This window comes from Enhydra lutris, unplaced genomic scaffold (assembly GCF_002288905.1).
Source record: "Enhydra lutris kenyoni isolate GAN:26980312 unplaced genomic scaffold, ASM228890v2 scaffoldscaffold22, whole genome shotgun sequence".
NCBI classification, from domain to species: domain Eukaryota; kingdom Metazoa; phylum Chordata; class Mammalia; order Carnivora; family Mustelidae; genus Enhydra; species Enhydra lutris.
The window spans coordinates 25450384-25475830 of record NW_019154106.1 but is presented as its reverse complement, the minus strand read 5'-3'; the positions used below and the strand labels follow the sequence as shown (position 1 = coordinate 25475830).

At 41.1% G+C, this 25447-nt stretch overlaps 1 protein-coding gene across 2 annotated transcripts in view; it reads left to right on the top strand.

Moving 5' to 3' along the window:
• LOC111150030 (chromosome unknown C11orf74 homolog) overlaps nucleotides 1-20474 on the top strand; it is a 64867-nt gene extending 44393 nt beyond the window's left edge. For both annotated transcript variants that reach the window (XM_022507347.1, XM_022507346.1), the window contains exons 6-7: nucleotides 11144-11283; nucleotides 20274-20474. In XM_022507347.1, coding sequence (XP_022363055.1) covers nucleotides 11144-11283; nucleotides 20274-20417 — 284 coding nt within the window. In that variant the 3' untranslated portion in view covers nucleotides 20418-20474. The remainder of the gene's footprint in view (nucleotides 1-11143; nucleotides 11284-20273) is intronic.
• Nucleotides 20475-25447: the final 4973 nt, after the last annotated feature.

The following is a 25447-nucleotide window of genomic DNA, read 5'->3' as shown; positions in this document are numbered from 1 at the left end:
GCAAGCACACTTTTCGGGGGGGAACAGGAGATGTTGAAAATGCAGATTCCTGGGTCCTGTTCCTAAGAGAGAGTCTAATTCCAAAGGTGTTTGGTGACAGCATTTTTTACCACTACCCAGGGGATTTTGATAGAGCTGTCTGTGTCCAAGGAAGACAAATGGTTCCGGTCTGCATGTAGTACATTTGCAATATAAATTTAATTTTATAGAAGGCACCAAAGTGTACAGGTTGGGTATTTTTTCATGGCTTATACATTTCTTGCTTCTTGGCATTAATGAGAAAATCTGTATACTGGCATAAACCTACATAGGCAACAAATCTGATTATGGTTATATTAGTCTTTCAGATTAGCCTTTTTACCTTTTCTATTATTTCCACATTGTTTTTTTTTTTTTTTAAATATTTTTCAAGCTGTGTGTTGTATTGCATTGTTTTGTTTTATTACCAGATCTATTCAGTAGCATAAAAACCGCTCACTACTACGATTTTCCCAGCAATCAGATAGCAGGCAGTGTTGCAGTGGTGTTGTGTAAGAGGCTGCTGAGGCTGAACCAGGTCTCTATAGAGAGAATGAGCTAGTTAAGCCCATCCCACGTGTAAAATAATGTGGACAGGCCGAGCTGAAAAGCAATCCAGGCTTCACTGATCTATTCCAATTACTGAAAAGACCACCAGGGCTTCACAGTTTTTATAATACAAGATCTAGGTCATTTGAAAGGGAAAAAAAAAAAAAATTAGTATGTGCCAAGGTAGATTTTAGTTTGGGCCTAATTTGTATTACACTTTCGGAATGTGAGCAGACGGCAGGTATTTATATCAGATGGGGAAATGTGACATTTTAAATAGGCGAGTTGCTTGTATAATTTTGGCAACCGAGAGCTTTACTGATTAGATCCTGTTGTTATTGTTTAAGCAACAGATTTGCCCAGGGCAACGTGGAAGAGAGCTGGGTATTGTTTTTCTATCACTGAATTTATTTGTTCCCTGCATTTGCTTTCATAAATATTCCCCAAGATTCAGGAGCATGATTCTTTCCCAGGATGCGGCTTATCATTTGGGTAGCCCAGGCAGAGACGGTTTTTCAGAAGAGCCAAGGCAGTGCAACTGAACCGAGCAGTTGTTTGAAGGCAGCATTTACCAGGGAGTTTGGTGCCCTGTGTTTATTTGACATAGAGTTAGCCACATTTTCCTCCTTTGAATTCAAGATCGGGTAGTTAACCTCATGGTTACTGTCATGCCCCAGACTGTTATCCAGAAAAATGATTATTTGGAATAGGTGTTGGTTATTATGCTGAGGCGTTAGAGCAGGAAGAATCTTCTGGACATCTTTATTTATTTTTCCCCTTATTCGGCCGAGCCTGTGCCCTGGCTGAGTGAAGTTGACTGGAGATGGTCTTTTGAGGTCTTATTCTAGAATCATCTTGTCTTATATAGGTCTCTCTCTTTTTTTGTTTCCCAAGATTTTATTTATTTACTTAATAGAGAGAGAGAGAGAGAGAGCACAAGTAGGCAGAGAGGTAGACAGAGAGAGGGGGAAACAGGCTTCCGCTTAGCAGAGAGCCTGATGTGGGGCTTGATCCCAGGACCCTGAGATCATGACCTGAGCTGAAGGCAGAGGCCTAACCCACTGAGCCATCCAGGCGCCCCTTATACAGGTCTCTTGACTGGTGGCGGGTGTGCTTACACTATGGCCGATTGTGTTGGGTGAGAACAGACAACTCAGCCCTGTGCAAAGACTGGCAGCCTTATCTGATTTTCATTTTCAAGCTGTCTGGTACTCCCAATTCTAACGAAGTCACCAGCCACCTCTTTTTTTAAAAAAATTCTTTCCTTATCTGCCACTTTGAGCAACTTTTGCTGCCAGTGAATGGCCTGGGACTGTTATTCGACAGACCTGGAACAACGATGACCGGAGCCTGGAATCTAATGAAGAATAAACAGATCTGGCTTCTGTCCTCATTGAATTCATTAACCAGACATTAACCAGATAATCACTAATACAGGATTCTAGATTGTTCTGGGTCTCATGAGAACCTATGGCAGGGGAACTTAAATCTGTCTGTAGGATCGGAGAATGCTGAGAGCCTGTGATCTAAAGGATGAGTCGCTGAAGGTCCTGAGCTCAGAAAGACATATTTCAGCCAACTTGTAATTTAGGTAATTTGTTTATTCTATACTTAGTACTGTTAAAAATCATTCTTTCAGGGATGCCTGGGTGGCTTAGTCTGTTAAGAATCCGACTCTTGATTTCATTTCAGGTCTTGATCTCAGGGTTTTGAGTTTTAAGCCCCATGTAGGATCCATGTTGGGTGTGGAGTCTATTAAAAAAAAAAAAAATCATTCTTTCATTGCCCAGAAAATCACTGAAAACATTGAGAGAGAAAAAAACCTTCCTTCCAAATTCTCCTTTATCCCTCTTCCTCCATTTTTTTTTCCTGTTCCTCCAATTTTTTTATGTGCAAATTTCTCTATGAAGGCCCAGCTTGAAAGTCACATCAACCACAAGAGCAAACCTGTTGCCTGAACCTCACAATTATACAAAGAAACTTTAACTCCATTCCTGAGAAGAGCACAGAACTGGGAAGATAATTCTGCCCTTTCCAAATCATCTGCCTATTTCTCCCCAAGGGAAATGTAAGACTTTATCTATGCAGAGAAATTAAGAAAAGAAACTATGTATTTATGGGTCAGCCCCTTTGTTTCTTCTTTTAGGTTCATGCTCTTTGGAAGATGTATGTCTTCTCCTCTGTGTCTGTGCCATCTTTCTTATAGTAGACACACCTCAGGTGGGCCCCATGCCTCCCTTATTCAGTGGTTTTCAACCTTAGAGACACAGTAGAATCACTTAAAAAAAAAAATTAGATACTTAAGTCCTGCCTTTGCATATTCTTTTTCAGTAGTCTGATATCTAAAGCTTTTCAGTTCATTCTCCTATGCAGCTGAGGCTGGGAACCATCTCTAGGCAGACATTTGGAGGCATTACTCTCTGAGGCCCCACTTGAAGAGCTCTAGTGAAGCTCTTCTTATACCTGGATGGATCCATGTCAGCTGTGTGGACTTCCTGTTAAATGGGATCCCAAGGTCTAGACTTGTAGGAAAGGTTGATACATAAGAAGCCCAAATGTGACTGCTGGACAAGCTCTGTTTTCAAATTCACTCTATTAGTTGTAAAGCTCATGTTTTAATCCTCATCTATCTGACTTCTGTGTTTATTCCTCTTTTGTTTCTATATTTGAAGATAGAGGGCTATGATTTATTGTCACTGTCCAATGCCAGTCCCACCCAGTGAAGTAAGTCTTCCTTCATCATCCCTATCTTCTCCTCCTTTTCACTTCCATTTTTATTTATTGTGCATTTTTTTTCTCAAAATAGGTGTTAATGTGTCCCTTGAAAGCAGTGTATGGTTTATATGTATGCATCTATACCCACACATTCTAAAATTTTGTCTTTTATTGGGAGTATTTAGTTCATTCACACTTAATGTAGTTGATGATACCTTTGGCTTTATACCTAGTATCTTATAATTTTGTTTTCTATTTGTCCTGCCAGTTTTATGCCTTTCCCTCCCCTCATTTCTTGCTTATTTTAGATTAATTAGCTATTATTGTATTATTTCATTGCCCACTATTTTTGCTCAGTTGGGAATTCTAGGTTTGTAATTGTTTTCTTTCAGTATTTTACAGATGATAATCTGTTCTTTTTGGTGTTAATTGTTGAAAACCAGATGTCAATCTGGTGGTTGTTCCTTTGATGATAATATATTTTTCCTCTCATTTAGCTGCTTTTATAAGTTTCTCTTTTGTTTTTCCAGTAATTTCACTGTGCCTTGGTGTTATTTAATTTGAATTTATTTTGTGTGGGGTTTCTAGAGATTCTTATACATATTGGGAAATTCTCAGCACTTGTCTTTTCATATATTACTTGTGCCTTGATCTTTTCACCATATTCCATACATCTATCTTTTATGTTCTTTTCTGCATTTTCCATCCTTTTTAATTTCCTTTCTTGCTTCAGTTAAAATATTTTCTACCATCGGGATGCCTGGGTGGCTCAGTCAATTAACCATCTTACCTTCGGCTCAAGTCATGATCTCAGGGTCCTGAGATAGAAACCCCACATCAGGCTGCCTGGTAAGTTGGGAGTCTGCTTCTCTCTCACTCCCTCTGTCCCTTCCCCTAACTTGTATGGACTCTCTCTCAAGTAAATAAATAAAATCTTAAAAAAAAAAAAAGTATTTCTACCATCCGTATTCTAGTTTACTAATTCTTTTTTCAATTGTGTCTGTCTTTTGTTAACAGCCATGAATATTTCAGTTATTTTAGCTTTTTTTTTTTTTTTTGAGAGACAGACTAGGGGCAGGGAGGGGCAGATGGAGAGGGAGAGAATCCTAAGCAGACTCCCTACTGAGTGCAGAGCCCAGTGTGGGGCTTGATCTCTTGATCCTGAGATTGTGACCTGAGCCAAAATCTGGAGTCCAACGTCTAACCAACTGAGCCACCAAGATGCCCATCAGTTATTTTAGCTTTTAAAAGAGATCTAGAATATCTGTTTTGAGAGATTTCAGTTCTGTGGTGAAATTCTCCATTTGTAATGTATTTTGGGGGGAACATATTAGTCAGTTATTTAAAAATTCATGTCTTTTATTTTTCTTTTAAGATTTTATTTATTTATTTGCCTAGAGAGAGAGCTAGAGAGTGAACAAGCATGAGGAACACCAGGCAGAGGGAGAAGCAGGCTCCCCACGATCAGGGAGCCCAATGCAGGACTTGATCCCAGAATCCTGGGATCATGACCTGAACCAAAGGCAGATGCTTAAATGTTGGAGCCACCCATGTGTCCCTAAAGTTCATGTCTTATAATGCGAATACGTGGGATCTCCTGTGGGTCTATTTATATTATTCATTTTCCTTTTGATTTCATGTCTTTGTATACATGGTAATTTTTGTTTAAATGCTGAACATAGCATATAAAATATATAGGGACTGGATGATGTTATCTTTTTCTAGCATAGCTTTTGTTCAACATTTTGCTAGCAATTAGAGTAGTAAAAGGTCACCTTCATCCAGTCTGTGGTTGGGCTGACTTAGGACTGGGTTCAAGGCCTTTGGGGGCTGCTCTACTTCTAGTTCTTGCTTACTTCTAGGGTGTGGCCCTTCAAGGTAAATTATAGCATCGCCTTCTTGGAGACCCTGAACTCTAATTTTTGTCTTCATAACACTGTGATTTCTGTTGGTAATTCTGCTAAGCTTCTGAGCCTCTTAGCTTCTCTCATCTTTATTTTGGCTTCTCAGATTCTCCTTGCAAATCAGTAAATGCTACGAGTTGAAAAGCATCTTAGACTCTTGGACTCACTTCTCGGTACTTTCCATCTCTCTGGGATCTTGGCCGTTCAAGTCCTAGGCTGCCCTGGTAGCTCACCAATGACTTTATTTATTTATTTATTTATTTATAAAGATTTTATTTATTTGTTTGACAGACAGAGATCACAAGTAGTCAGAGAAGCAGGCAGAGAGGGAGGAGGAAGCAGACCCCCGCTGAGCAGACAGCCTGATGCTGGGCTCGATCCCAGGACCCTGGGATCATGACCTGAGTCGGAGGCAGAGCCCTTAACCCACTGAGCCACCCAGGCGCCCCTCACCAATGCCTTTAAATAGTTGATTTTTTTGGTAACTTATCTAGCTTTATTATTGTTATTGATTGGAGGGGTAGATGGTATTAGGTAGACCAGCAGACCCCTGGGGATGTGGTCTAGGAACTCCTAGGGAAACTCCTAGGGAAAGCTTTGTGCTCAGCAGGGAGTATGTTTCTCCCTCTCCCTCTGCCCTACCCCTCACTGGTGCTCTCTCTCTCTCTCTCTCTGTCAAACAAATAAATAGAATCTTAAAAAAATAAAATAAAATGAGTGCTATTTTCCACTGAAAATGTTCTTGATGAATTGGTAAAAATTATTATTAATTTTATTAAATCTTGATTCTTGAATACACCTTTTTTACTGTTTTCTGTGCTGAAACCATAGGTATGCACAAAGCACTTCTGGGGCATTCTGACATACTTGGTTGTCTCATGGAAAAACACTTGTGTGATTGCATGGTATGCTGAACTAGTTCTTTTTTGCCCCTTACTTTCATGGAATAACATTTTTACTTAAAAGAATGACTGACAGACAAACTATAGTTCTCAGAATGAATGAAGCAAGCCTGTCTCTTCAAGAGAAACACTGGTAATGTTCGTTGCCAATGATAAAATTGGCAATGGATCAAGTGAAAATTCATTTTTGGAAAACTTGTATCTAGTACTGTGAGCTTGACAGCTTCCCAATATTTGATGACTGTTCTGATAAAATTGGTGATGTTAACTAATGTGATCCTTATACTGTATAATGAAATGTGTCAACATTTGGAAGATCTACATAAAACAGTGAACTAGTATTTTCCAAATGACCAATTTATGATGTTACAAAATTATGCATAGGAGAAAGATCTATTCAGTGTGTAAGATACACCAATGAATTTTAATGTAACAGTATGAAAAATTCACTGAAATAGTTTCAGATTGCACACTGAAACTATTTTTTAAAACTTTATCGTTTGTCAAGATCTGGTATAGCATCAAAGAAAAATACCCACCATTATATAAAAAGACTATCAAAGTACTCCTTTCTTTTCCAACTACATTTCTGTGAAGACTAGATTTTCTTCATTTACTTCAACTGAAACAGCATATTCCAAAATTGAATGCAGAAGCAAATATAAAACCTAGATTTTTTTTCTCCTAAGGCAGACATTTACAAAATTTTAAAAATGTAAAACAGTGTTTCTTCCTTACTATTTTCTTTGTTTTTGAGAAAGAGATTTTTCATAAAAATATGTATTTTAACATATAATGGTATTATTGTCAGTGATTCAATAAATAAATATTTGCAAATTTGTCAGTTTTAATTTCTAATATGATGAATATTGACTGATATAACCCACATAAACAAAAGCTCTTTGGGGTCCTCAAAAATTTTGAAGAAAAAGAACCAGTGAGATGGACTATCATAGCAAAAAAACATGTGCTGAAGAGGCCTTATTACTAATACAGTTCTTATCTATATTCTTTTTAGTTTTGGGGAGGGCCCAAAATTTCAGAAAATTTTGGCCATTTCTACATAGCAACAAAGGAACAGATTGGTTAATTTTTATAAATATGCCACACAGATTAAATATTGTTATCCAAATTATGAGATATCAGGTAGATTGCTTACTTTTTTTTTTTTAGAAGATTTTATTATTTATTTATTTGACAGACAGAGATCATAAGTAGGCAGAGAGGTAGGCAGAGAGGGAGGGGGAGAAGCAGGCTCCCTGCTGAGCAGAGAGCCTGATGTGGGGCTCAATCCCAGGACCCTGGGATCATGACCTGAGCCGAAGGCAGAGGCTTTAACCCACTGAGCCACCCAGGCGTCCTGATTGCTTGCTTTTTAACGTTATATTAGATTATCTGATTATAGCTTTTGACTGTTGATTATTGACTTCATACAGAAATACAAATGGCATAAACATATAGTTTGTAAATGTTGAAATTCTTATCATGTAGTGAGAAAGAAGAGATGGGAGTGTTTTCAACCAGGCTTGCCATCGAACATGAACATTCGCTTCTGAGAGAGGGCTTGACTGTGCAATGCACATCAACCAAAATAATGGTATTTAGTTAAGATGAAAACAAGGCCTTTGGTTGTTTCAGAAACAGCAGTTAATAAGATCAGGTTAAGGGGCACCTGGGTGGCTCAGTGGGTCAAAGCCTCTGCTTTTGGCTCAGATCATGATCCCACCCTGGGATCAAGCCCCGCATCAGGCTCTCTGCTCAGCCGAGAGCCTGCTTCCTCCTCCCTCTCTGCCTACTTGTGATCTCTATCTGTCAAATAACTAAATAAAATCTTTAAAAAAAAATTAAAAAATTAAAAAAATAAGATCAGGTTAAGTTTAATAAAGCATTTCAGTTTTGGAGAATTTTACAAAGGACTTCAGACATTCCATTTCCCCTTCCCCTACCAATGAATAGAATAATTTTTCTCTCTGAGACAATGTGAGTGTATAAATAAACCTATGCGTGATTTTAAAATGGCGGAAAGATAAGGTAGCCTTCTTCATAAAGAACATCTTACCAGACTATCCCTGTACATATTAGTTTCACTCTTTTATAAATCCATCCTCTGTAGGGCTAATGCTGTTCAATTTTACTCTTGATTACTTTCGGATTAATTCTATGTGTGAAAATCTTACCCCTGTAACCGAATTTAGTGTTTGAGGGTAAGGACTCTATATAGACATCTACAATGTCTTCCTGGTAGGTAACTCTTGGTACTTACTGTTCAGTTTAGAAGGGGAGATGCAGGAATTCATTTCCCGTCTCAAGTATCTGTTGAGAATTTGCTAAGTGTCAGGTGCTGTGTCAGGCGTTGGTGAATACGCATTTGTGCGTTTTGCTTTTACACTGAAGAAACAAATGGCAAGAATTTAAAGTGTAGGGGAAACTGAATCTTGTTGTTTTGAGGGAATTGTTTCCATGGCAGTAAAATCTTTATGAAAGAAACCATTTTTGTTGAAAATCCTCCCTTCTCTGCAAACATATCAGGGAGGCAAAGAGTTTCAGCATAGGAATTAGAGAGTTGTCCTCCTTGCTGCATAATATTGTCAGTCAGATTTTAAATAGCTCTGAAAGCAGAATTGATTTTGATTCACGTCTGAACTGATGTTTTGCGCTCTCAGCCGGTCGTCTCAGAGGTACCGGTTTTCCCATGAAGAGGTTTTCTCTTCTTGCCTTTGTTGTTGGCAGGTCCCTGACCACGCTTTTATCAGTCCTAGGCAGTTACACCAGGGAGCTCAATGAGGGAGGTGCATTGGAGCTCATGAATAGATATCTTAGAAAGCCAATCTCTCCATCAGCCTTACTGAGTTTAAAAACATTGCTTCTCTGGGTATAAAATGTTTACGTGTACTTAATACTGACTAACCGTGCTAATGTGCTATAGTAGTGACATTCCTTGGCTCTGAGTTTGGTTGCATAATCTGATAAATTTAAATAATTTATGTAATGAAATTGCTTAGTTAAAAGAAGTTCATGGGGCTGCACCTGGGTGGCTCAGTGGGTTAAAGCCTCTGCCTTCGGCTCAGGTCATGATCCCAGGGTCCTGGGATCCAGCCCTGCATCAGGCTCTCTGCTCAGCAGGGAGCCTGCTTCCTCCTCTCACTCTGCCTGCCTCTCTGCCTACTTGTGATCTCTGTCAAATAAATAAATAAAATCTTTAAAAAAATAAATAAATAAAAATAAAAAGAAGTTCACGGGGACATCTGGGTGGCTCAGTTGCTTAAGCAGCTGCTTTCGGCTCAGGTCCTGATCCTGGAGTTCTGGGATCCAGTCCCGCGTAGGGCTCCCTGCTCAGTGGGGCATCTGCTTCTCCCTCTGACTTCTCCCCTCTCATGTACTCTCTCTTTTTCTCTCTTTCTCAAATAAGTAAATAAAAATAAAATCCTAAAAAAAAAAAAAAAAAAGTTCGTCATGTGACGTGGTGGGCAGAGTACGGGCTCTGCTGGCAGACTTCCCGACTCTTGACACTTCCTAGCTATGGCCCCTTGAACGAGGTGACTCTCCTTGCTCAGAGCTCCTTGCCTATGAAACGGGAAGGAATAGCGTCCTTGGGGGCATGAGCTCAAATGATGGTTGTAGAATGTCAGCTCCTATACGTGTTGACTGATGTTTTTATTTCTTCTAATTCGGTCATATTTTAAGGTTCCAATAATGAATCATAGTAGAACTATCTTCTTCACGATCCCCCGACCCACCCACAGCTTCAGTTTCTAGGCTGACGATGTTCTGTTGCTGGAGTCCTAAGAATTTTGTAATTAACATGTTTTTGTGCTGGTGTTATCTGCAGTTGTGAGAGACATATTTCAAGTAAGTTTCAGGTTTTGAGTATCCATACCTGCTTAATTATCTCCCTATATATGCTGCCATTGGCAACCGCCAAGGCACGCCTGTTGTTAATTAATCACTTCCACTGAGAACTTAATTAGTGTCTTCATGAGGATCATCATTGAGTAGCAGGCAGCATGGTCCTAAGCCAGCTGCACGTTCTTGGCCAGCTCCAGCAGCCCTTCTGGTTCTATGAAAGCTCGGATCGATGAGGAGGCCTATTGTGCTTTTTTTTTTTTTTTTTAAGATTTTATTTATTTATTTGACAGACAGAGATCACAAGTAGGCAGAGAAGCAGGCAGAGAGAGAGAGGAAGGGAAGCAGGCTCCCTGCTGAGCAGAGAGCCCGATGTGGGGCTCGATCCCAGGACACTGGGATCATGACCTGAGCCAAAGGCAGAGGCTTTAACCCACTGAGCCACCCAGGCGCTCCCCTATTGTGCTTTTATTTGTTTTTATTTTTTGTCCCCCTTGAAGAAAGCTGTGGGAGATCTGATGGTGATGCCCCATGTTCTGTGACATGTGCAAAAATAAGGCAACAGATCCACTTACAACGCACAGATCAGAAAACCCAGATTGGTTATTGAATTCTTGTCATGGTGCTAAACAAGCTGGAAACAAGTTGTTTGCGGGATCGAACATCAGACCGTGAATTCAGCCTATGACAGAGCACTTCATTTTTCTGCTGAAAGTTAAAGTCCTTTCCTTATGGCATCACTGTTTTATATATATATATATATATATATATATCTATATATATATATATTTATATATTGCCACAGAGTTACAGGATGAATTCAGCACTTCATTTCCTTTCTTTCCATTCCTCGGGAAAATGTGGGAAAATGAGGCAAAGGTAGCATCTTGCCTTATTTTCCTACAGAGGTAGAAATTGGGTTGGGGGTGAGAGGTGTGATCAAGTCAGTCCCTAAACAATCCGTCTCCCAAACCTTTGGATCGAATGTGACCTTGAGACAGTAAGGTAAAAATAAATGCACAAATGGCTTCTATTTTATGGAAAAGGGAATCTCTTGGGTAAATCCCCAAATGAGGACAGGCATTGTCTCAAACGAACCTACTTTATTTGAGCATTTTTACTTCATTCTTTTGACTATTGTAGGCTTTTAGGTGATTTAGGTCAATTGTGAACTTGATGAAAGCATCAAGTGAAATATTTTGTATCCAACAGATTTGCTGCTGCTTCCAGGAGAAGTGGAGGAGGACGTCTGCCCACGTGTCCCTTCTTACATTCCTTCTGCGGCCCAGCCCTTCACCCCTGGGGTAAAGCCAGGGCCTGCTGGGAGAGGAGCTGACAAGCAAACAGAAGAGGTACTCCATAGGGAGTTCAATCAGTTTTGAAATTGCCTTGATTTTGTAACTTGTCCTTTCAGTGAAATGCTGCCATATCTTTGTGCTTTTTTATTTTTCTTAGATTTGGAAAAATTTAGAATTCATGTTGCTTAATCTAGTCCCTCTGACTGCCATCTATCTCTAATGTGCAGATTTCTTTTCTTTAAGATTTTATTTATTTATTTGACAGAGAGAGAGATCACAAGTAGGCCAAGAGGCAGGCAGAGAGAGAGGGGGAAGCAGGCTCCCCGCCGAGCAGAGAGCCCAATGCGGGGCTTGCTCCCAGGACCCTGAGATCATGACCTGAGCCAAAGGCAGAGGCTTACCCCACTGAGCCACCCAGGCACCCCTGCAGATTTCTTTTAAACATGGAGAGCAGTTATGTCTTCTTTACGTGGAAACTATTTTTGTTTCATGATGTAGGCCATGCTGCAGGACATGTTATCTGGGGACTATGCAATAGATTCTCTCTTTTTGTTTGGACTGGCCATTTGCTTTTTACTCTTGTTTCCAAGGTCCTATAAACATCTTTTTTTTTTTTTTTTAAGATTTTTATTTATTTATTTATTTGTTAGAGAGAGAGAGACCATGAGCACGGGCAGACAGAGTGGTAGGCAGAGGCAGAGGGAGAAGCAGGCTCCCCGCTGAGCAAGGAGCCCGATGTGGGACTCGATCCCAGGACGCTGGGATCATGACCTGAGCCGAAGGCAGCTGCTTAACCAACTGAGCCACCCAGGTGTCCCCTATAAACATCTTTTATTGGTTAAGGTAAGGCCAAGCTGTTGCTGTAGAGAATCCCAACAGTAAGTCAGTGGCCAAAAGGAGATAGAACTTTATTTCCCTCATATAACAGTCTATGGAAAACTTCTTTTTTATTTTTTTAAGATTTTATTTATTTATTTGAGAGAGAGAGAGAGAGAGCACACATAAGCAGGGAGTGGGGGAGGGGCAGAGGGAGAGGGAGAAGCAGACTCCCCACTGAGTGGGAGCCCAACATGGGGCTCAATCCTGGGACCCTGAGATCATGACTTGAACCAAAATCAGATTCTTAACTGACTGAGCCATCCACTCACCCTATGGAAAGCCTTTAAAGTGAGTGTTTTCTCTGTTCCCTGGGGTCACCAGGGGCCCAGATTCCTTCTCTCTGGATCTCCGCTGTGCCTTAGGACATTGTCCTCCTATGAATGTTCCAGCTCAGGTCACCGTCCTACTATAGGGGCAGCAGGGAAGTGTGTGGGAGCTGCACGTTTCCCCAAGGCTTAGGACTCAGGACTTCATTTCTGCTCACATTCCACTGGCAACCACTTCGTCATATGTTCCTGTCCAGCCACCGGGGGCACTGGGAAGTGTCATCTAGCCAAGCGCTTCACAGTCAGGGGGCACGGAGTCTCTGCCATGCTTTTCCTGTCCCACTGGCACACCTAGAAAGTCATCATTTGTCATTGTTTGCAGCTCTTCTGCATATACTTTTAGAAACACGCACTAACCAAGGCTGCTGGTGGTGTTGGGTGTGACCTTGATCACCATGTTTACTTCCAACAGAAGAATGTATCAGGCACAAGAAGTTGTGAAGGGCTCTTTATTATTGCTTCCTAATAAAACTCCTAGGGATTGCCTGTTTGATCATTCAGGTACTACAGATCTTATCACTTAAAGATATTCTGTTACCGGGGGAGGGGGGCGGGGGGGGGTGGCTCGGTCATTAAGCGTCTGCCTTCGGCTCAGGTCATGATCCTAGTGTCCTGGAGTGGAGCCCCATATCAGCGGGGAGCCTGCTTTTCCCTCTCCAGTTCCCCAGTGCTTGTGTGCTTGTGTTTCCTCTCTCCCTATTTCTCTCTGTCATAAATAAATAAAATCTTTAAAAGAAAAAAAAAAGACATTCTGTTATGGAAGCAGTCGTTCAGTCAAAGGTAATCCATATGTTCCCATTTTAAATTGCCTCTTTGTCATAGAATTTTTGTTTACAGACATCACAGAAGTGTGTCTAGGAGGCTTGAAAGACTTGTATTAAACCCCTGAATTGGTTACCAGATAAACTGGTAAGGGGGACAGCCACTCTTCAATGTGCTTTTTGAATTACAGATTGATTGCTTTCTCCAAGTAGTAAGAAACTAAAATTGCAGTGTTATTTCTAGCAGGAATCAGTTTCTTTTAAAGACTTGTTCATGCTCTTGACTTCAGTTGTGACCATACAAATTGCTGGGCCAGCCAGTGGTCATGGCACCTAGTGCCATTATAGGAATTGTTATAAAATCGTTTCCATTGGTGGGTTAAAAAAAACCGAATGATTCCTAGAATCCATCAAGTAGCCAGTAAAAAATGCAGGTTAAAACCTTGGATATGATTGTATCTTAAAAAGGAATATCAATTTCTTCCCAGAAAATGTGAACATTTTTAAAATGTTGGAATCAAAATGTTATGAACAAATTTTGTGTTGGCAAACTTAGAAAACATAGATGGAGAACTTTTGCTGTTTTTCAAATACCTAGAATATCTTGGCTGGGATTTTTATTTCTGACCACGATTTGTTAGAGAAACTTTTCAGAATTGCCTAGAATCCTAATACTTTACCAACTATGCCTTGGTTAATCTTATTTTAAAGCACTCACTGCCAGTAAAACATCATAATAATCAATTTCTAGCAAATATATCCTGTAAGGACCAACCAAGGGGCAATTTGGGGCTAAATATGCTAACTTCTTTCTGTGATATCAGTCTCAAAGATGAAAATGAATCCTGGATGTCTTGACCTCCTCTAAGAAGAGGCTGTGACTTCCTGATACAGATTAGACCAATTTAATTTTTTTCCTAATTTTGTCACTGGGGTTTTATATATGTGCATCTCCCCCTTAGAGTCAGACATTTGCCAAGGACCTTCCATCTTTCCGTTTGTGAATAACTTGTTGCCTTAGTAATTCTGTCTCAATGAATTTAGTAACAGCTTTATAGAGCAAATAGAAACATTGGGAAGATGAAAAATTGTGTGTCCCTCCTCCACCCTTTTCCCCCAACCCCAAAACATAGAAGAAACTTTTGTGGTATTTCAATGGGAGATCTCCTATTTTTCCAGTTCGTAATGGGACTCTAAAATTTTTCACCTATAAAGATGGTTTATTCACTATATTACTTTGTAAGATTGCCTACAGCTAAATGTTGCTCTTATTGATTTGAGCATTAGTTCTGTTTTCTCTAATTTGCCTGTGTGATACTATGAATGAAAATGATTTCTCTGGTAACAGGGTCTCTCTTTGAATGAGTCACAAGAGCAATTTTAAGGAAACTAGCCGTTTTCTAACAGTGTGCAAATTCTATTCCCTGAGAGGCTACGAAAAGATTTCAATTAGATTTGAAATGAGACCCCTCAAATCCACATATTTCTCTCAGCTCCTTAGGCAAAAATAACAAGTTAATAACTTAATTCACAGTCGTTTTCTTTTTAGTAGCAGGGGATTTGGTTTTCCATTGCATAAATTCTCCTCTTTGAAATAAATGAGAATTTCAGTTTGTAATCCCAAAGCCTTAGAGTCGTACAGCTTAGAACCCTGAAACGAACCTAACCCAAAGGAAGAGAATTCCCAGCGTGGGCCTCAGTAGTCAAGAGCCGAAATACATAAGTAGAATTGCAACTTGACTGCATTTTAAAAGCTGCCATTTCGAAGATCACAGTGATGTCTTCTGAATTGCAGTGTACATCTGCTTTGGATTACATATGTGGCCCTTGTTTTGGAGGACTCTGAATTCACTGATGTGTGGCTTCATAAGCTTAATTAAAAAGCAAAAAAAGTAGGAAGTAGTGCCAAGTTCAGTGCTACTTGCATATGGTAGACATGCAATAAATATTGAATGAACAAATAAATAAAAGAAAAACCTCATTACCCACTGAGAGTGTTTTTCTGATAGAACAAGACGGTCAGGGCCATTCTCTCTCTCCTCTATTGCTTCATTCTTCTCACCATGTAAACATGTTCAAGTCTCTCCCATCCTTAATGAAATGAAGCAAAACAAAAGGAAAGGGAAAATAGCCTTCTCTACCTCAGGCCCTTTTGGACTACTGTCTGTTCTTCTCCCTCTGTTCTCGTCTAGACTTCAGTAACTATGAGACTTGACCCTACTAGTTGACTCTGCTTCTTTCCCCCTCATTCCTCATTCAGTGTCCTGCAGAATGTCCTTGGCTCTAGTCACCTGCCTGGATGTATTCAGAATAAAGGTACCACTTACTCTGTAACTGCCAGATCTCAGCGGACATTTTCCAGTCCTTTTTTTTTTTTTTTTTAAATAGAGAGAGTGAAGTGGGGGGCAGAGGGAGAGGGAAAAAATAGGGCTCCATGCTCAGCACAGAGCCCTATATGGGGCTCGATCTTACACCCCTAAGATCATGACCTGAACTGAAATCAAGAGTCAGTTGCTGGGGCACCTGGGTGGCTCAGTGGGTTAAAGCCTCTGCCTTCGGCTCAGGTCATGATCCCAGGGTCCTGGGATCGAGCCCCACATCAGGCTCTCTGCTCAGCAGGAAGCCTGCTTCATCCTCTCTCTCTCTGCCTGCCTCTCTGCCTACTTGTGATCTCTGTCTGTCCAATGAATAAATTAAAAAAAAAAAAAAAAAGAGTCAGTTGCTTAGCCGACTGAGCCACCTAGGCGCCCATCCAGCCTTTATTTTAATGGATCGCTCTACTGTGCCTGACCCTCGTGGTCCTCTGGTTCTCACTTTACTGCTCTCCCCAGATTCTTTGTACATTTCTCTCTTTGTTCTTTCCCTGCCTCCTTTGGGGGCTTCCCTCCATCCATCCCTGAGTTGGTACTGCTCAGGGTTCCGTGGTAAACCTCTTTCCATTTAACATACTTGGATCCATTTTCATCTCTAGGTTTTACCTTTCCTGCTTCTGTCCCCAAATCTGCATCTCTAGCTTCAGACCTTTCTCGGAGCTTCAGGTTCCGGTTTTCAGTGGCCTGTTGTTATCTCTATCTAGATTCCTTTGGGTGCCTTCAAATCAACATGTCCAAAGCCAAGCTTGTCTTTCTTTGCCTGCTTCACTTCATGCATTCTTGCCTTTCCAAATCCAAATCAGTCCTCAAGTGGTGCCAGTTTTGCTTTCTTATATTTTCATATCTCTGCTGTCAGCTTCCTGTACTCGTTATCTCTTGCCTGGACTGCTCTATCAGGCTCCTAACTAGTCTCCCTGACTTCAAATCTACCTTCTTTTTACTCTTCAAAGTAACCCATCTGGATGTAATCTCCATGAGGGTAGGGCGTCTTTCTGGTTTTCACAAAGCGGTCCGTCCAGCGCTTGCTTCATTGTAGGTGCTCGGTTAAAATTTGAAGGAATGAAGGAATTTACCTGAAATGCCTAGATGACCAACTATCTACCTTCCTTTCAAGAAATCCTTTAATGACTTCATCATCTCTAGGATAAATAGCATCTAAGACTGTCATGATCTGGCACCAATCTGTCTCCTGCTTCTCTCTCCCTTAACACTTACCTACTTGCAGATCCTTACATGTGAAACTTGGCATCTTATTTCCTTGTCCTGCTCACTAGAACTCCCTTTATCTGCAAAGTTCTTCCCTCCACCTTGTTAACTAATATCCTTAAGATTCTGCTTGGATATCAACTCTCCCAGGAAGCCGTCTCTGATTCCTTCCCAGTACCTTACAGTCCGAGTGGGTTTAGGTGTCTCTTCTCTGTTCCCATCACCCCCAACATACTATTTGTACTTACTCCGTTTTACTCTACTGACTTGTTAAATGTCTATCTCCTTTCTCTTCGATGTCATACAAGACTTCATCTTTGTATCCTCAGTGCCTATCGCAGTGCCTAGAATTTCATAGGAGCATAGAGTTTGTGGAAAGAATGGAAAGTCACTGACTGACTGCAGGAGGGCGCCCTTCTGACACTGTGAATCAGGGACGTACTGGCCACATTACAGGGCTACCCTCAAATGGTTTGAAATGTCATGAGTATCATCACATTTGGCATTGCAAATATGAAATTACTGCTATTTTTGGTTTCTTGCTTTTGTAGTTCAGCACTGAACTGATTACCTAGGGAGTTAATTTAATAATAGCTGCCATTATAACTCTGTTTCCAAGTGAAGAAATTTATATTTTTAGGTGTATTTTTGTAACTCTAAATGTATTATAAATGAGTAACTCTTGTGTTGCCATCAGATTTATTGACCAGCTAAAAACTTTATTCCTTGCTATTGTTTTGGTTAATACTGAATGACCAATGAAGGGAATCATACTCCTTAACAGAAAAAATTTGAGTGTATTTAAAAAAAAAACTTAAAGGGAAATAAGATTTTTCTACTTAAGGATAAACTTCTACATCTCTAGTACCACAGTGTTGGATATTATAGCTGCAAGTTATGTTGGGACCTCAGACAAGGCAGAGGAATAAGGGTGTGATGGATTGGGCCATTTGTAGAGCTAAGTTGGCCATGGGAGTGAGCCCTTAGCAGAGAGTCTAGAATTACGGCACACAAGCTGTTCTCTCTCTGGGTTGCTAATACGAGGTGGGTCATGAGTGGGGTGTTGAGTGAGGAGGCAAGTAGGATTTTCTGGAGAGTAGCGATGCTCAGCTGAGGGTAAGGTAAGCCGCGGCACTTCCCCTGTGTGCTTTTGCAACCCCTTTTTGCATTTCTCTGTTGGAGAGCATGGCACACGATGTAGAAATTGTTCATTTACTCTGTCTTCTCCCTGAAGGGAGGATACCTGGTGAACACAGATTTTGCTATTTTCATCCTGTGTTCCCTGTATCTAACACATATTAAACACTCAATACATGTTTATGGAGTGAACAAGTAAAGGGGAGGGAGGTGGGAATGTGAGGGTTGTTTGTGTTGTATAGAGAGAATGTGAGGAGGATGGTCTGGTATCACCGGGATTTTAGCACAGCAAAGAGATTTGTCTCCTATTAAATGCATTCCAGCCTCAGAGGGAGGTGGGTGAAAGCAAAGTGGCTGCATCTAGAGAGTGGCTGGTAATCTCTCTGATTCAAATTCCTAGTGTGATGGACCCACGTGGGTACTTGCAGCCTGAAACTTGGCCGATAAGTGGATGCCAGGCCTCGAACCAGCCATAAAAGGGCAGCAAGAATCCCATCAGGCTGGATGCGCTGGTAGAGAGGGGACTCTTTCTGGTCCTCTCCCAGGATCTGTTAGAATCGGCTCAGGGTGAGGTGTGGCCAGGCCTGCCAGCCACAGTGCTCCCTACTGAGTAGAGATGGAGACGACAAGGATGCTTACGTTCAGGAAATGAACATATTGTGTCACTGTTTATGTTTCCTCATTTGAGCTGTTCTTAGCAGTATTACCACTCTGTCACTTCCACTGTGGAGATAATTGTAATCTTAGAGAGTGACCAAAATGGACAGATCGGTCACTCTGCAGACGGATTGGCTGCCTGTGCACGCACGCTCTTTTCAAGACAGTCATGGTGTTACATGGAGCCTTGGATATGGATTTTATGATAAACTGTGGGAATGACTTAGCTTATTTGGAAAAGGTCTTTTCTCCGCAAGAGCTGTCTATGACTTGGCTTAGTGAGAAGTTCAAGGTTGATTTTTGCTGGTGTTTTTGTTGAGAGGGTAAACTTCATCTGAAACTGATTGCCCTGGGTTCCAGTCTTGCTTCTTTCCCTTACTAACGATACAGCCTCAGGCCGGTCACTTAACCTTTCAGAGCTTCAGAAGAGGGGTTGTTTGAAGATTACTGCTGATACCCACCCCGTTCCTTGTACTGGGGTGGACATGAGGTGGGAACTCGCTCAGTGGCAGATCCCATCATTGCCTTTGTCAGGAAAGCATGCAGACAGTTTCAAATACAGAGGAAATGAACAAGTCTCTGAAGTCTGTTCTCTTGCTGGTTTTACTTAGAAAGGGTGGTAGATGATTACATGTTTGCTATTAGCACTGCACACCTAACTACAAGATGCAACTTGCCAAACAGATAGGAGATACCGACTTTTCATGTCCCCCCCCCACCTTTAATAACAGCACATAGTTTCTCAGCTACATGGTCTATTTTTAAGAATGTTGCAAAATCCACTCAATGAGATAATCTTGAATGCAAGAATATTTAAAGCTGATTATAGCTTCAGGGCATTTTTTTTTCATTCTTCCATAAACCATAGTTTTCAATTATTTTAGCATCGCCATACATATCATAGAGTTACATAGAACTGCCAGATAATTTCATTGTATTACAAAGCATTTGCTTTCAGAGCGGCTCTTTAAGAGGTGAATACAATGTGATTTAAGGTATTCTCTTTTTGTTTATTGGAAAATATCTGCCTTCCTTTAGGAAGTCTTTAAACTCACAGATTATGAATAAATAGGTACAGAATTATTGTGCCGCTTTGCAGCTACTCTGACTTGTAGATAAATTCTGTAATATTTTTTAAAATTCTTGAGAGAAGAAAGAGATCTTGGAATTTTTGAGGTGATGCTGTGTGTTTTAATTCCCACTGTTATTGGCCACAGAGTTATAAGTATTATCTGAAGAAGTAAGTATGGTAAGTGTAGAGTATTTTTATCTTTGAAAATTATTGTATTGATACAAGTCTTTTTAGTAAATGGTGAAGGTGTGTTGAAGGTTGATCCAAATCTCAAGGTATATTTTCTCACATTTTAATGTAACTCTTAGTTTTTCCATATGCCTTGAGCCCTAACACTGCAAGTGGTAAAAATGTAATGAATGTGTGCAAGAGAAACTCTCTGATTCTTGCCGTGGGTGGAATTAGTTAATGATATTCATTCTGATGCAGGATGGTACAAATAGGGCATATTAAGAGACTTAAATTAGGTCAAATTGAATAATTGAATTTATTCCTTTACTTAAAAACAGCTTAATCAGCAGAGAGTGCTGAAGTTCTAAAAAAAGTTGAATTAAATATTAATAGGGAGTTTATGTTTTCAGCTTTTTCCTCATTTACAGCGATCGTAGGATTTTTCTCCTTCTACCTTTTACAGATACTCGGAGATGAAGTCCAGCCCTTCTCACTTGATGAAGAATTTGATTATGACGCTGTGATGCTAACCCCCAAGTTCACTCCTGCAGAGATAGATGCGATCACAGAGCTGTCCAAGCAAGAGAGATCACCGACACAGACTTAGAGGAACCCCATGGCTGATTCACGGAGACATCTTTGTGTTCGTGTTTATTTTGTTGTTATACAAGCAACATTAGAATAAAAGGTAAACCTACTATGATTCCCTTTGTCGAAATTTTCTTGTGCATGAATTGATCAGTTTTTGTCAAGAGGGAGCTACGACTAACAAGACCAAGGAGATCTGTACACTTACAGGATTCTCCTCTGTCATGTGTTGCTTAATCCCATGGCAGGCGAGGGGAGATAGAGGTGGCCAATAGGGACAGGAAGCAATACCCACAGAAGGGTCCATTTTTTTAAATTAATTTTTTTTTATTTGCATGTAGTTGACACAGAATGTTACATTAATTTCAGGTGTACAGCATAGTGATTCAACAAGTTTATACCTCATGCTCCGCTCTCCACAAGTGTACCAGAACTGTCACATATGACGCTATTACGCTATCATTGACTATATTCCCTAGGTGGTGCCTTTTATTCCCCTGACTGGAAGCCTGTATCTCCCACTCTCCTTCACCTGTTTTTGCCTGTCCGCTCAGCCTCCTCCGCTCTGCCACCCCACTTTAGTTTCAGCTGTCCCGCCAGGACCTCCTCTGCTTGAAGAGCCCAGGGACCTGCTGTCCCACACGCTGCCTCAGCTCCAGCCCCCCTGCCAGGGCACCCCTTGCACAGAGCATCCTGGGACTCCCTGGCCTGTGCCTGCTTCAGCGTCACCCGTCCTGCCAGGGTACCTATGGTGCACAGAACAGAAGGGTCCATTCTGATGATAGCACAGCAGCTAGGTAATGTGGGCTATTGCAACAAAGATGGGAAACATCATCCCACATCCTTGGGGGTGAAACACTGTAGCACATAGAGACAAACTGACACAGTGGGGAGGTCACTGGTCCCAGCTCTCCGGAGACTGGGGTGTGAATGTGCGTGCTGAGAGGTTGGGCTCCTAGGATCGATCGGGAAAGGCTTCACTGAAAAGAAGGCATCTGAGAATTGATTATATGTCATATATTAAATTCTTGTACTTTGGCATTGCCATTAAGCCTTGTGTGATGATAGTTACAAAGTACAAGGAATGATGTCTGTATCCAGAAGCTTAGAATAATTTAAGAAGGCAAGACTTAGGTCGAGAAAGTAACTGGAGGATGTGGAAGCATATTATGAAGTGCTCATTGGGAAGGATACCCATGAATGTGTTCACGGAAGGAGAAAAGAACAGGGAAGGCGCAGGAAAAGGGGGAATCGTATGTATGAGGTAATTTTCATTATTAAAGGAATCAGTAACAAGTCCAATGTGCGTGGGCTTGATGAGTTTTCATGCAGGCCTGTGCTTGTGGGTGCCACTGATATTCCTTACAAAGGACATTCTTGTTTTAATAGAGTCAAAGTGATTTCCACATCTATTTTTCTTTATCTAGTCAACAAACTTTCATAAAACACTATTTTCGTGTCAGACGTTAAACCAGGCAATGGGGAAGAGGCAGTAAATTAGACGTGGTCTGATTTAGTTTGGAAGATAGATGCGTTTACACTAATTACAGCAGAGCTGCGCTGTCCGATGGAATAGCCACGAGCTACTGAGGCTGCGCGAGGCTGCTGAGCACAGGAAATGTAGCTAGGATGACCGTGGGATGGATTTTTAAATGTTAATTTCACTCTGATGTGAAATAAAAAGGTAATGTAATGTTCAGCATGGGGCATATAGTCAGAAACATTCTATTAACTTTGTGAGGTGACAAGTGGTAGGTGATTAGACTTATTGTGGTAACCGTTCTGCAGTGTGTACGAATGTCAAATCCCCATTTTATACACATGAAACTAATACACTGTATGCCAATGACAAAGAAAGACAGGTCACCAGTCTTTTTTTTTTTTTAAAGTCGATATTTGATAGTTATCAAACTTTGAGGTACACATTTGAAACAATGTAGGTATGGGAATCTGTTTTTTTCATCTTTAAATTTTATGACAGGTAAATACAGATCAGTTATTTTTGATGACAACTTTAGTACCTAATTTTAAATATGCTATAAATGTGAAATGCATATTGGATTTTTGAAGAATTAATATGAAAAATTGTAGACTCTCTTCTTATTTTTTTTTGTGTGGATGACATGTTAAAATCATATGGGTCAGTGATATGGATCTCTCTGGTTAAATAAAATATTTAATTCACTGATTTCTCTTTCCCTTTTTAGTGAGGCTCCTAGAACATTTAACATGCCACACACATTGTGCATATTTCTATTTGCCAGCCCTGCTGTAGGGGGCAGCCTGTGTTGGAAGAGTGGTGTGCACCGAAAGCTACTGGGGCAAAGTGAGTGGAGTTATTTAATCAAGAACGGAGAGCTGGGGAATCTTCATCAAGGGTTGACATCTGAGTTTGCTCGGGAGCAATCAGGAGGAGTTTTTGGTTGGATGCTGTTCGAATAGTTTGCGTAGGAGATGATAAGAGCTCAAATTAAGGCGCTGGAGAGGTGGAGGGCATGGATGTGATTAGAGGTTTGGAAGTAGAACAAGCAAGGATTATTGATTGATACGATGTGGAAATGAGAGAGCGTCTGTGAGGTTAAGACAAGATTTTAACACACGATCTATATACACACTGCCTTGAAGACAACACATCGTGATCTAATTGTTCACAAGACCGGACTCTGTTGTCTCAGCATATATGCAGCATTTTGGTATCATGAATAAAGAAAAGACTTCACCATTTAAAAAAAAAATACTTATTTACTTGATAGGGAGAAGGACAGTGAGAGAAGGAACACAAGCAGGGGGAGTGGGAGAGGGAGAAGCAGGCTTCCCACTGAGCAGGCAGCCCAGTGCAGGGATCGATCCCAGGACCCTGGGATCACGACCCGAGCCGAAGGCAGAGACTTTAACCCACTGAGCCACCCAGGCGCCCCTGGATCCTCTCATTCTTCAGGTCTCAGGTGGACTGTGTCTCCCCAGAGTCTATCCCTGACCACCCTATCTAAAGTAATTCCTGTCTCACAACCTCCACACTGTCACTGTGCATCCTCTCACCTTGCCTTGTTTATTATCAGATGCTCCCACGAGGACACAAGCCGCAAGCGCGTATAGACTTACTCTTTTTATTGATGGAAAGGGCCTGGAGTTAAGTGGGTGTCCAATAAACATTTATTGAATGAATCAAGCCTGAGAGGATAAGTTTATTAGTTTGAATAACCTGGAGGTCCATTTCATCAAATCAGTTTGGTTAGACATATGTTGAGCAATTTTTATATACACCTTTTCAATTTATATATGGGAATATACAAGTCCTTACTTCCTAGACTCATGGTAATGTGATGGCCAAGGCCAACTTGGGACTCCTCGCTTGACCGAACAGAACTGTTCCATGTTCCATGTGCCTTCTTTTTTTCCTCACCATAACCTTGTGGAGAGTTGAGAGAACCCTGGTTCACCTGGGAACTTCACCCACTTCTCAACTGCTCTTTGGAAATTTTGTTACGATTTCTTCCATGAAAGATCCCATTCAGGAGCAATTCATGTGGGAACTGATACTGCCAACCATCTGCCGTGAGGAGTATGGACTGTTGACTAGAGCCAAACTGGGGCGGGAAAGGAAAACAAGCCTGGAAGAGAGAGGTACAAAGAGGAAAATTTCCATTTTGGTAGCTGTCTATCAAGCAGAATCCTTTAGCCCCTCATTCAAACATGTTGGTACTCCTAAGAATCATCAAACATTAAACGTGTCTTAAAGTCCAATTCCCCCGTTTTCTTTATATTTTCATTTATTCCAAGTGCAGTGCAATCCACAGAAGGGTTTAAGCAGAGGGAGGGACATGTTCTGACTTAGGTTTGAGGGGAGGTGGGTGGAAAGGGCGGGGTGGGCTGTATTATCCTGGGGAGGGGTAGGCATGGAGGGAGGAGGATGCAGGGCCGGGCTGTGAAGGGCCTGTTCATGGTTTTCTCTCTGGAAGTGTATGTAATCTCGTTATCCCCAGTTTTCTGAAAATGTAGGCTGTTTATTGACACAGGTCTATTTTCATGCTTTGATACTAGGCACTCAGGAGGCTTTTAGTTTAGAAAACTACATCCAGGAGGCGCCTGGGTGGCTCAAGTGGGGTAAAGCCTCTGCCTTCAGCTCAGGTCATGATCCCAGGGTCCTGGGATCGAGCCCCACATCCGGCTCTCTGCTCAGCAGGGAGCCTGCCCCCCACTGCCCCCCCCCCCCCCCCCCCCCCCCCGCCTCTCTGCCTACTTTTGATCTCTGTCTGTCAAATAAATAAATAAAATCTTTAAAAAAAAAAAAAAGAGAAAAGAAAACTACATGCATAGTTCTGAGAAATTGTCTTGAGTAAATTTTTCGATTATTCTCTTCCTTCAATTCTCTTCCTCTTTTCTTTCTTCCTAGAATGTCCACATTTCAGATGTTGAACTTGTTAGATTGCTCCTCTAGTGCACTCCCTCTTTTCCTATCTTATATTCCCTTCTCTCCCGTTTTCCTCTTTTGGTTCTCTTTTCTGAGATCCTTTTCAACTTTATCATCCACATCTTTTATCGCATTATTATCGATATATCGGTATATTATCAGTATATTATATATATCAGTATATTATCTTCTTTTTGCATTTTATACTATTTTTAAATCCATAAAACAGTAAAACCATTTCCATGAACAACAAAACAAAAGACAAACACCAAGAAAGCACATCCTGTTCTGTCAGGAGTTGCATCGAGACAAGACCATCAGAACCGTGAAGGTGAAGGCGGTGTGTGTTACCCTCGATCATGTTGAGAAAAGTGCTTCTTGAGGGGAAGCACTTGCGCTTACCATGTTGAATGAACGAGCAACAGGAAGTGGGGTGAGATGTCAAGAGGGTCATGGATATTCCTGTCGTGTGTAGAAAGTGCCAGGCATGAACATGTGGTGGCTAGGATCCCTGTTCTAGGATCCTTGATCTGAAGGAGGGGAGAGAAGATAGCCCAGGGTGATGGATCTCTGGATGCTGGCCTTAAACATGTACAAGGCATTCATTCGTGTGTTACCCCCTAAAGGGGCTCCTTTTC